This window comes from Notamacropus eugenii, chromosome 3 (genome assembly GCF_028372415.1).
Source record: "Notamacropus eugenii isolate mMacEug1 chromosome 3, mMacEug1.pri_v2, whole genome shotgun sequence".
Classification (NCBI taxonomy): Eukaryota; Metazoa; Chordata; class Mammalia; order Diprotodontia; family Macropodidae; genus Notamacropus; species Notamacropus eugenii.
In genome coordinates this window covers 428,810,598-428,822,767 of record NC_092874.1, presented here as the reverse complement: position 1 = coordinate 428,822,767, position 12,170 = coordinate 428,810,598, and the positions used below count along the sequence as shown (strand labels likewise).

The 12,170-nt window shown below is 43.2% G+C and overlaps 1 protein-coding gene across 1 annotated transcript in view; it reads left to right on the top strand.

The window, feature by feature from the left end:
* Positions 1 to 12,170, top strand: part of ALDH1L1 (aldehyde dehydrogenase 1 family member L1) — a 76,514-nt gene that overhangs the window by 37,911 nt on the left and 26,433 nt on the right. Inside the window, exons 11-15 of the mRNA XM_072598354.1 lie at positions 1,464 to 1,583; positions 2,640 to 2,767; positions 8,447 to 8,597; positions 9,276 to 9,346; positions 10,675 to 10,780. Coding sequence (XP_072454455.1) covers positions 1,464 to 1,583; positions 2,640 to 2,767; positions 8,447 to 8,597; positions 9,276 to 9,346; positions 10,675 to 10,780 — 576 coding nt within the window. The remainder of the gene's footprint in view (positions 1 to 1,463; positions 1,584 to 2,639; positions 2,768 to 8,446; positions 8,598 to 9,275; positions 9,347 to 10,674; positions 10,781 to 12,170) is intronic.

Genomic DNA, 12,170 nt, shown 5'->3' with positions numbered 1-12,170 from the left:
CTGTCCTTCCGGATCGCCTCCGCCACAGTAGAAAGAATCCCCCTTTGCTATTTTCCTAGCCTCTGGTGTTATGAGACTATTTGCCCCCTTCTGCTGTTCCCGCTGATTCAGGATTTTTTAGTTTGTATATTTCTGAGCTTAAAGGTCCTTAAATGACCTTAGAGGTCATCTAATCCAACCCTCTTATTTTACCAGTGAAGAAACTGGAGTCCAGTGACTTGAACAAGGTCACACAGGCAGAGAATGATAAAGTAGGATTCAAACACAACTCATCTAAATCCAAACAGCCACTTCTCCTCTACCCCCCATCCCACACTGTACCACACTGTATGGAAATTTTCCTCTTTCCTTGAAAAATGGACAATTTCTTGAGAAAATACTAGAAGCTCAAAGGTGCCAGGTACCACAGATACCATCTAGTCCAACCCACATGTGAATAAGAATCCCTTCCATAACATATAAATATCCAGTGTTTGCTCAAAGGCTTCCATCAGGGGGAAATCCACTATTTTCCAAGGCAGCTTATTCCACTTTTGAAAAGCTCTAATCATTAGTAACATTTTTCCTTACCTGAAACCTATTTCTTTTTGTTGCTTTCTCATATTGTTAACTTTGGTTGAGTTCACATTTCACTAAGACCTCCAGACCTTTTCCAAATGAACCATTTAGAATCGTTAGCCATTCTTCCCCTATCTTGTAGGAAGATTAGGAACTTATTAGGAACTTAGGAAGTTGATTTTTGGAACCCAAGTGTACGACTTTACATTTATCCCTAATACATTTCTTTTATGTTAGATTCAGTCCAGTGTTCCATTCTGTCAAGAGCCTTTTAGATCCTGTCATGAGACATGTTGCCTTCCTCTCCTAGTTTTGTGCCATGTGAAAATTTGAGAAATCTCTTATTGATGCATTTCCTTTTGATTGGATAATGATCATCATGGAATCATGGGAGTTCATGCTGTATACATAGAGATCTATCAGGCACGTGACTAATTCTTGTCTGTTGCTGTCCTTGAACAGGGAAACAAGAAAGCTAAGAGTAGGTGACAATCTCTTTTTCTCCCACAAAGCTTTTTCCTCCTAATTTTCATTTTCTGCATTGTAGGGAAGTCTTCACTACACAACACCAAAGTGATTAATGATGCTCTATATGGTGCAATGAATGTTCAGGCTGGCACAAAGTTATGGAGCTGGGACTCAATGTGGGTTTATAATGCATTCTAGGGATTTTTGCGGATGGCGATTACCTCAGCCCCCAACTGTCACCCTGGTCCCACAGCATAGTAGTAGGGGGAATGTAGTAGGGGAAACAGAATGACACAACTTTGAACAATTCTCCCCACTCCGCTCAGCTGCCACCACAACAATCCCCTTTGTCTAAGAGGGAAAATGAGAGACTTGAAGCTCAACTTTCATATTAGGTTTCAGAGGCACAAGGGTTAATGAGTCACTTTCTCTCTCAGGTGGAGAAGTCCATCAACAATCTGACCATTCGAATGCCTCACCAACTCTTCATCAACGGGAAGTTTGTGGATGCTGAAGGAGCTAAGACCTATGAAACCATCAACCCAACAGATGGGACTGTGAGTTATGGAAGGCCTGCCAAAGCCTTTCCTCTCCTCTTCCCATTCAGCACTGATCTGTATCTCACCTCTTATTTACTCTGAGACCTTGGATAAGTTACTTAGACTCTCTCAGTTTCCCCATTTGCAAAATGCAGATTATAGCCTCTGCCTTGCCCAGCTTATAAGGTAATGTCTGGGAAATTCAAATGAGATAAAAAACGGAAAGAATTCTTTGGAAGTAGTAAAGTTCTACCACAGGGTGAGGAAGTAGATCGCTGATGTCCCAAAGATTAAGAGGAAGGACCTCCATGGGTGATGAGTGAATCTGGAAGGGGTAAGAGAAGAAGGAACTTTCTGTCACCCACCCCAGCTCTTATGAGTGTACTTCATCTCCCATCTGCTGCTCTGGAATAAAGGACTATAAAGTCATAGATTTAGAGATGGAAGGGACCCTGGAGGTCATCTAGTCCAGCCCTTTCATTATACAAATGAGGAAACTGAGGCCCAGAGAGACTAAATAACTTGCCTAAGGTCACATGGGGGAGGGGAAGGGAACATTTACTAAGGACCAACTATGTACCAGATACTAAGCTAAGCCTTTGATCCTCACAACAATCCTGTGAGGTAGTTGCTATTATCCCCATTTTACAGTGGACAAAACTGAGGCAAATAGAGTATAAGTGACTTACGTAGGGTCACATAACTATTAATTGTCTGAGGCTGGATTTGAATTCAGGTCTTCCTGATTTCAGGCCCTATGCTCTATTTCTTGTGTCACCAAGCTGGTAAAAGATAAGAATTCCCCCAAAATGACTTGTACCTTCTCAGAAGTGAGGAAATAGAGTTTAAAACATCAATAAAAGAATTGGAGAAATGTCCCCAAAGTCACAGAGCTAATAGGACACTGAGCCAGGCCCAAGTCTTCCCAGTACTTCCTGACTGATTTACCTCAACTGGAAACAGACCAGTCAGTCAGACCATTTCTGGTCCAAGTGGCCCACAGAGGCCCCAGTGACAGAGCTCCTGAGCCTTGGATCTCTCCAGAAACCTTTCACCTGGCTTTACTCCTCACAGGCCATCTGCAAAGTGTCACTTGCCCAGCTCTCTGATGTTGACCAGGCTGTGGCCGCAGCAAAAGATGCCTTTGAGAATGGAGTGTGGGGGAAGATAAACGCCAGAGATAGGGGACGGCTTCTCTACAAGTAAGCAGGGCAGCTTTCCTCATCTCTGGGAGTGGGGGGCTTCAGGCCCAAGCATTGGAGACGGGGAGAGGGAGGGAGCCCAAGCTTTCCTTCCCAGGCCCCACCTACCTTCAACAAGAAGGAAGCCACAGTTCATGGAAAATCACTTGGCAGTGTAGTCAGACACAGAAAAACATAACATACAAGAATGAATAGGATGAAGGACAACTGACTTCCATCTACCAATCACAGAATCTCAGAACCATTGCATATCAGAGCTGGGAGGGCCCTTAGAGCACAGAATGTAAGGGGTGGGAGGGCCCTTAGAACACAGAATGTCAGAGCTGGGAGGGCCTTAAAACACAGAATGTCAGAGCTGGGAGGGCCGTAGAGCACAGAATGTAAGGGGTGGGAGGGCCCTTAGAACACAGAATGTCAGAGCTGGGAGGGCCTTAAAACACAGAATGTCAGAGCTGGGAGGGCCTTAGAACACAGAATGTAAGGGATAGGAGGGCCCTTAGAACACAGAATGTAAGGGATGGGAGGGCCCTTAGAGCACAGAATGTCAGAGCTGGGAGGGCCTTAGAACACAGAATGTCAGAGCTGGGAGGGGACTTAGAACATTTAGAACTGAAGGGTCCTTTAAAACACAGAGCATGTTTTTAGTTAACCCTAAAAAGCATTAAATGGGACCTTGTGTGACCAAAAGAATGTTGAACTTCATAGAAAATGAGGCCACCATCTCCATTTCATACAGATGAAATGGAGAAGTTTGACTTCCATGTCCACAGTTCCCCATGTATTTAACCCAATCGCTCAACAAACCCATGTCAGTTCCTACTCTTAATCAAGTATTGTGCTAGGCACCGTGAAAGAATTCAGCTCAATAACATTTATTAAGCGTTGACTAGGTGCCATGTGCCAGGCACTGGGGATACTAAAGCAGAAGTTAAAGTCTCCTTATGGGAAACAGCTTGAACAAAGGCATGAAGACTGGAAAGCCCTGTGAAGATCTGAGAAGAATAGTTTGAGTGTCGTGGAGTTTAGAATGTGTGAAGGACAGTAAAATGAATTAAAGGTTCGAAGGATAGGGTGACACTATTATGGGAGGCTTTGAATGTCCAGCAAAACAGGTTAAATTTTACTGGGTAGGCAGAGGGAGGCACTGAAGATTTTGGAGTAGATGAATACCATGTCCAGACATATATAAAGTTGATGAGTCTTATAAAAGACGTATTGGAGAAGGGAAAAAATAAATGTGGAAAAATCTGTCAAGCAGCTATTACAATGTTCCAAGCAGGTGCTAATGAGGACTGGTACCACGCTGGTGGCAAGAGAAATAGAGGGAGATGGGCATGAAAGAGGTTCTGAAAAATGCAATCCATAGGATTTGGTGACCTTCTTATCTCCTCTCATGGGGTTTGAGACACAGGAGACTGGGTGAATGATGCAACCAGAGACAAACCTGGTTAAGTCAGAAGGAGCAGGTTTTGGGGGGAAGATGAGGTTGGTTTTGAGTTCCTTCCTGTGTCCCCAGGCTCTTTCTTCCAAACCCACTGGCAAAATCTCTCAGGTCCTAGCTCACATTGAAGTACACAGAACTGCTCAGAATATGACTCTTCCAATGGGGAAATGTAAACAAGGATTTGGCATTTTAACAAGGATTGAGCTAATGGGATGGAACTCCAAAAATAGAATTTCAGACAGCATTCAATGAATGAAGGAGGGTTTGGTGGAGGGGTGCAGAATCAGAAGACCTTCTTAATGCCCCTGAAAAGTGTGTTGTATTAGAAACCACATTGAATCAATCAACCTGAATTCTAGTCCTGGTGCCGCCACCAATTTATCATGTGTCGTTAGGCTAATCAGCTGTCCTCTCTGTGTCTCAGTTCCCTAGGCTGTAAAAAGTGAATTTTGGATTAGATGTTCTCTAGAGTTCCCTCCAATTCTAAATCCTGTAATCCTTATGATCTCTGGGACATCTTCCAGCTCTCATCTCTGCCAGAACACAAGGGCCCTTCCATTCCCGTACTTTCTCTGACCTGAGTAAGCTGATCTCTGAGGCTTACGTTAGTGTCTAATGAAAGGCTGGTATACATTTAGAAACAAGGCCAGACCTGTGAAGTGACATATTATTAGACTTTGGCACTCTTCCCATCTTTCCTTTTCTGTCTCCTATTCCTGCCCCTCTTCCTCTCCCCTCCTCTTGTGCCACACTCCCTTGAGAGTCAATCTCCAAAGGTGGTAGCTGATAAGGGTTCAAAGTGGCCCTCCCCTCATTTTCCCCAAAGGGACTGCCTCTTCAAGGTGGGGGTTAGGGGAGGGAACTTTCAGAGAATCCAAAGCATTCCAGAGACACATTCTCTCTCAGTAGACTCACTCTGATGCTTTTTATGAGCTAATTAAAGATATCTCCGTCCCAAATATTCATATGGACTATTTGTGCCTGACCTATGGTATGGCCTTCCGAGCTTGTATTGGTCTGATCAGCCACACCCGGACACACTGTACATTGATCCTGACATAGCGATGCCATTTTAGTCCTTTTCGAGAACGAAAGCCACAACCCATAACCCATCACATGCCAGGCACTGGACTAACACGCATTGGGAATACAAATTGAAGCAAGCAAAACAATTCCTACCCACAAGGGCTTACATTCTAATGAGGGAAGATGCCTATAGAGGGGAACTTGAAGGGGGTCACCAGTGAGGAGAGGAAGACCCCAGGATGGAGGTTTCTGGGGCTGGCAATGGGACAGAGGAGGAAGAAGAGCAGAAGGCCATGGTGTTCTGAGAGACGCCAGGTGTGAGTGAGGTGAAGCAACACCTGAAGCCACGCCGAAAATGGAAGGACTTATTCCTTCATGCTCTTTGGTAAATACCATTTTCCATTTAAGAGGGGGAAAAAGTAGGGATGAAACTGAGAGCAAAGTAAAAAAAAAAACCCACATTTATAATGAGGACATGGCGGGAACGAATACATCACTAAGGGAGGGTAGCATCTTTTCTGGAAAGTTTTGAGGAGAAGTTCAACTGCCTCTTGGTATGACTTAGGCACTGTCCCCCTTGGTATGCCACCTAATGCCATGGATCAACCAACGAAATCAGCCAGTTTTTATTAAATTCGTGCCAGGAGAAAGAGACCCTGGTACGCGCTGGGGGACAAACAAGCAGATAGGTATAGAGCGTGAGTCCTGTTATCGAGCAGCTTGCAAGGAATTATGCCAACATGCTTTTATACTGCTTCTTAATTAGTCCACATGAATTTCCAGCATCTTTGAAATAGAATTCATTTCTTGCAGTTGCCAAGGGTGTCATCGGAAAGCTGGGGAACAGGCTCAGCAGGGGGCAGTATTCTCCCAGTAGTCTCTGAAGGACCAATGATAATTAATTCTACCCACCTCCTATGAAAGAGGTGATGGACCCAAGCTGCAGAATTTGTGTGTGTGCATACCTGTGTGTGTACATACATATGTGCACATACACATGTTCACATACATGCATGTATAAACACAACACAGATGCTCACATTGGACATGTCTATGTCTGTGTACACGTGCACGTATATGTACATACACATATACATATGTTATGTATACAAGAAAGAGAGATAGCCAATGTGATCATTTGTTTTGCCCGATTCAGCATGTTTGTAACAAGCATGTTTTTTCCGGGATAGGGGCGTGGGGGAGGATTGGGAGAGAAGATTTTTTTTTTTTGGTTTTGCATAGAAAACTATGAAACGTAATTTTAAACAATACATAACATGAGAAGACTGAACTAGGGATTGGAAGAGCCAGCTTCAGGTCCTCACTCCTCCATGAACTTGCTGCGGCTTCTTGTCATTGCTTTAATTTGTATCCGTGTCCCTTGGTTTTACACCACCGTCATTTATATAGGTCCCCCTGCTTCCCATTTCCCCAACCCTACCCTGTGCCCCCAACACTCTACCTCACTCCTGAGGGCATTTTCCCCTTGTAACAAAAAATAAAAAAGAGAGGAGATAGTTCAGTAAAATCAACTCTCCCAAATTAACCATGTGTGATGGTCTATGGTATGCACTTTTCCACACTCATAGTCCTCCACCTTTGCAAAGAAGCAAGGGAGGTTCTGCTGTTAAAACTTGTACTGAGATCTTGGACAAGTCATTTCCCTTCCTCTGCTTTTTCCACCTGTAAAATTGAGGAGACAGAGCTAGATGCTCTCTAAAGTCTCATAGTATAGTTTATACATGTATATTAAGTATATGCACATTTATATATCAGTCAACAGAAATAGATAATATTGTGAGAATATTACAAACGAAGTGTATTTTTAAAGCACTTAACAAAATGATCTTTTTAAAAGATGTTTCTCAGTCTTGCTCCATTTCTTAGTGGCCTTCAGCTTGACCTATTTACCAAGGCTTCAACAGCCAGCAGGTTGGTTCTGAAATGAGAAAACCACTGACTCTTGGGCTTCACAGCTGGGAAGTACCTTAGATATCACTGAATCCTAACTCCCTCATTTTACAGATGAGAAAACTGAGGCCTAGGGAGAGAAAGTAGCCTCCCAAGTCTTCAGACTCCAAATCCAGTGCTCTTTTCACTATACCACAAGGTGTCAGGGTACCCTCAGGAACTAATCTCAGACTCAGTCTCCTCCAAACCTCATGTATCTTCTGCAGAAAGACAGGAATATGGACAGGAAAGTGTACAAGATCCAGTCTCAGAGTGCTCACTATCAAGGTGAGAAGAATCAGAGCATGTCAGAACTGGAAGGACCTTTAGAGATCATCCTTCCTCATTTACAGAATGGGAGACAGAGAAGAAGGGGAGTGATTGCCCAAAGTCATCTTGTTAACGAGGGAATTCAGGACTTGAATCCAGGTCTTCAAACTACTAGGCTAGTGTTCTTACCACTATGAAAGGAAACTTCACAGCCCTTCTCAGCCATGCAAGGCCCTAAAATAATTCCAAAGGATTCATGATGGAAAATGTCATCCACATCCAGAGAAAGAATTATATAGTCTGAATGCAGAGTGAAGCAGACTGTTTTCCTTTTTGTTTTTGTTTCTCATGGTTCCTCCTATTTGTTCTAATTCTTCTGTATAACATGACTAATGTGAAAATATGTTCAATAGGAATGTATATGTAGAGCCTATATCAGATTGCATGCCATCTTGGGGAGGAAGATGGGAAAGAGGGAGGAAATTTAAAACCTATGGAAGTGAATGTTGAAAACTAAAACCAAAAAAAGTTAACTTAAAAAAAGAAACTTCATACACATAAGAATTAATAAACATTGCGAGACAGTATAAAATTGAGGGATGTACTTAAGTGAAAAGAAGACCAGACTGTTAGATCTGAATTCTAGTCTAACATTTCTGTCACTAGCCAGCTGAGTGACTCTGGACAGTCATTTAACTTTCTGTTCTGTAAAAATTAGGAGATTGAGCTGGATGCCCACTAAGTTCTTCCCAGATTTCATGATTCTCCATCCTTAATTTTAAAACTTTAAATGTGTGATTTAGACTCTATATGTGGTAAGGCTTCAGAGGAAGGAGAGATCAGTATGGGTCTGAATAGTTAGGGGACGCTTCATGGCAGAGGTGGGACAAGATCCAGACAGTGAAAGATGGAGAAAGCAAGATGGTGGTGAGAGGGTGGAAAGCAAGATGAAAGTATCCATTCCATTTCTTTTCCTCTGGTCTGTCCAGGTTAGCTGATCTCATGGAGGAACATCAGGAAGAGTTGGCCACCATTGAATCCGTTGACTCAGGCGCAGTATACACACTGGCTTTGAAGACACATGTGGGCATGTCCATCCAAACCTTCCGCTATTTTGCAGGCTGGTGTGACAAAATTCAGGTGGGATCCATCAGGCCTGTGTGTCATCAGCCTGACCTCGTCTTTTAAAGACTGACTCTCCAGGGGTCAGGTCCAGGTCCCCCCAAAAAAAGGATTCTCTGAGGATATGGGGAAAGAGGAATGAGCACCAACCTCCTTAGGAGACACAAGTTTCCCTCTGCCTGCTCTGGAAGTTTAGTGGCCTGTGCCCTTCAGGATGAAGAACCCCGAAAGAGAAGTTCTTGTGAAATTTAACCTGTTTTCAGTTTCTCCATTTTTAAGTAGAAAGCCCAGTAGTAGGGATGGAAAGATGACTACAACACACGACCTGCTCTCAAGTAGTCATCTTACCTAATTGTTACCTCGTGAAGGGAAGGACACTTACATAAACAGCAATGATATAAATATACATCATATACATAAATATAAAAAAGTGAGATAATCATAAAGGAGAGGTCATGGCAAGCTGCATGGTTTGTACAGTGGAAAGAACCCTAGATTTGGAGTTGGAGGCTATAGCTTTACCACTCACTGTATTATCTTATACTTTCTGTTCTAGTTTAAGGGACTCCTGACTTCCTATTTCCAAGCCAAGGACAAATTGCCAAGATATCCAATGGGCACTATACACCTGGATGGGCCATGGGGGAGAGAGAGGAGGACTGAAGACCTTGACATATCCTTGTGTTTGATTTGCAGGGTACCACCATCCCTATTAACCAAGCAAGGCCTAACCACAACCTGACCTTCACCAAGAAAGAGCCCGTTGGGTGAGTCCTACCACTTTGGGATAGGAGGATTTGGTGGCAAAATTGTCAGAAAATTGGACCTTGTCAAATGGAAGGCCTTCTTCAAGATTAATGGTGACCCTACTTTTGTGAGAGGCAATGTGTTGCAATTAATTTATTAAGCACCTATTGTGTGCCAAGCACTGTGCTAGATACCAAGGATAAAAATACAAAAGTGAGACAGTTCCTGCTTTCAAGGACCTGACATCCTATTGGGGAAATAACATGTACACATAAATATATGCAAGAGGAAAAAAAAAGATAATTTTAGTGGGAAAAGGTACTAACAGCTTGGAAAGGTTGTGGGGGGGAGGTGCACAGGAAGAATAATGACCATCAAAGACTTCATATCATTGCTGTGGATAGGGATTTGGGGTTATAGGACCTGGTTTTAAATACTGACTCTGCTACTAAGCAGTTCACTTAACCATTCTAGTGCTCAGTTTTCTCATCTGTTAAATGAAAGGTTGTCCCTTCCAACTGTATCTATGAGACTCTCAAAGCTCTCCAAAGATAACTAGTCAGAATGATCAAGCTAAGCCCAACCCTGGAAAGGATGCTAGTGGCTTCCTCTGAGGGCCATTTGACTGGAGCACTCACTTGTAGAGTCTGATCCCCAACCCCCACTCCCCCCATACTTTAAAAAAAAACCTAGGGCTCAAATTCAAACAGTCTGCCCAGAAAAAGTCCCCACTGGCACCCAAGTCACTGGAAATAGCTGCTTGGGGAACCCAGGCACAATAGCCTTGTCTTTAACGGCTTCCTATTTATACCACATCCACCCCTAGACACTCCTTCCTTTGGGTTAAGGAATTGAAGGCTTCCTTAAATAAATTAACAAGTTAAGTGTATACTAAGTGGCAGAAACTACAATGCGGATATTGCAGAAGAGATACTTCGAGGCTGATGTGGACATGATAAACAGTTTCAAGTATCTGTAGGGTCATCTTGTAGAACAGATGAGAAAGGGATTATATTAGTCCATCCAGTCTATTTGACAGATGAGAAAACTGAGGCTGCAAGAGGTAGAACGACTTGGCAGAAATGAAAGGAACCATTGATATCAACCAGTTAAACCTCTCCATTTTATAGATGAGGAAAATGAAGCCCTGAAAAGTTATGATGATTTAGTAGCAAAGTCAAGTCTAGAACTCCGGTCTCCTGAATTTCAGTCCAGTCTTCTTGACAGGTTTCTCGTGATAGAATATGAGGATCGCAGAGAGGAGGCAAGGAGATGGAAAGAGGCAGTATGGGATGGGGGAAGGAGTCTCGCTTGGGCAGGACTCATGTCTGGCTGCCTTGGCATTTAGGGTCTGTGGCATCGTCATTCCCTGGAATTATCCCCTGATGATGCTCTCCTGGAAGACAGCTGCCTGCCTGGCAGCTGGGAACACGGTAGTCATCAAGCCAGCCCAGGTGAGTCACCTCAAGGTCCAAGGATTGGAGAGGAGGGGAAAGGGTGGACATCAGCATAACAATGTGTGTTTCTCAAACCAGAGTCCTACTGGGAAATTCCTCTACCATGAAACTCTGTAGAGTAAGCTGTGCATTTGGCACATTAGGACAATGATACTATCCTTAAACTTCCACTTTCAAGCCAAGGATTTGCTCATTGGGTGGAAGATGAACTCTCCTCTCCAGCCATCTCTCCCACCAGGCTAACTCCAGGGGTTCTGTTTCTTTCCAGGGCAGCTACCCAGCCATCTCCACCTGTGCCAAATTTTTCATCCTATCTCAAAAGAGAGGGTCTAGTACTTGGGCAATATTAAGGCTTTATTATTTTAAAAAAAAAAAAAAGAGCAGAGTCTCATAAGACGGCACTAGACGGGGAGTCAAGACTTGGGTTCAAGTTCTGGCCCATCCATAGCTAACACTGTGACTATGAACTTGTCACTTTTCCTCATCTGTAAAATAAGAACAGTAATACATACACTACTTACATTGGTGGGTATGCCAAAGACATATAGCAAACACTTAAATTCTTTTTCATTCTTTCTTTATAACATCATCTTTTTAATAAAAGGATTAGTTTGTCATCAGCTGAGAGCAAGACTATGGAACACAAGATTAAGGTGGGAGCAAGGAAAAGGGAAAGGGGTGTCAATAGAGAGGAGTTGCTAAAAGGGGAAATAAGACACAGAAATCAAATTTCACCAACTTTGCAGCTTTGCTATGGAATATTACAGAAGATTATGATAGAGAGAAATCAGTGTTGCAGTAATCAAGTCTCTATGACTCATTCATATGACTCTCAGATCTATGTACCCGGCTCGAGTCCCACATCGCCAATTACTCACTGGACATTTCCAGCTGGAGATCCAAGAGTCATCTCAAATTCAACATGTCCAAAACAGAATTCATTACCTTTCCCCAAATCCTCTCTTCTTTCAGACTTTCCTATTTCTGACAAAGGCACCACCAATCATCCAAACTCCTGGCATCATCCTTGCCTCCTCACTCTCCTCTACCCCACATGTCCAATCACCAAATTTGATGTTTCTCCCTTTCCAATACCTCTTGTATTCAAACTTTTCTACTCACCTAGCCACCATCTTAGTTAAGGTCGTCATCACCTCTGGACTTTAGCAATGGCCTCCTGCTTGGTCCTCCTGCCTCAAGTTTCTCTAATCTAATCTGCAAACAACTTACAAATTTATATGTCTGACTATATCATTCCCATGATCATGGAATTCCAGTTCGATAGACAATGGGGAGCCTCTGAAGATTTTGGAGGAGAGAAGTGACCGGAGTACAATGGAGTGATCAGTTGATCCTAGGAGTCAACAGTAACCTGCTACTCCTAGGA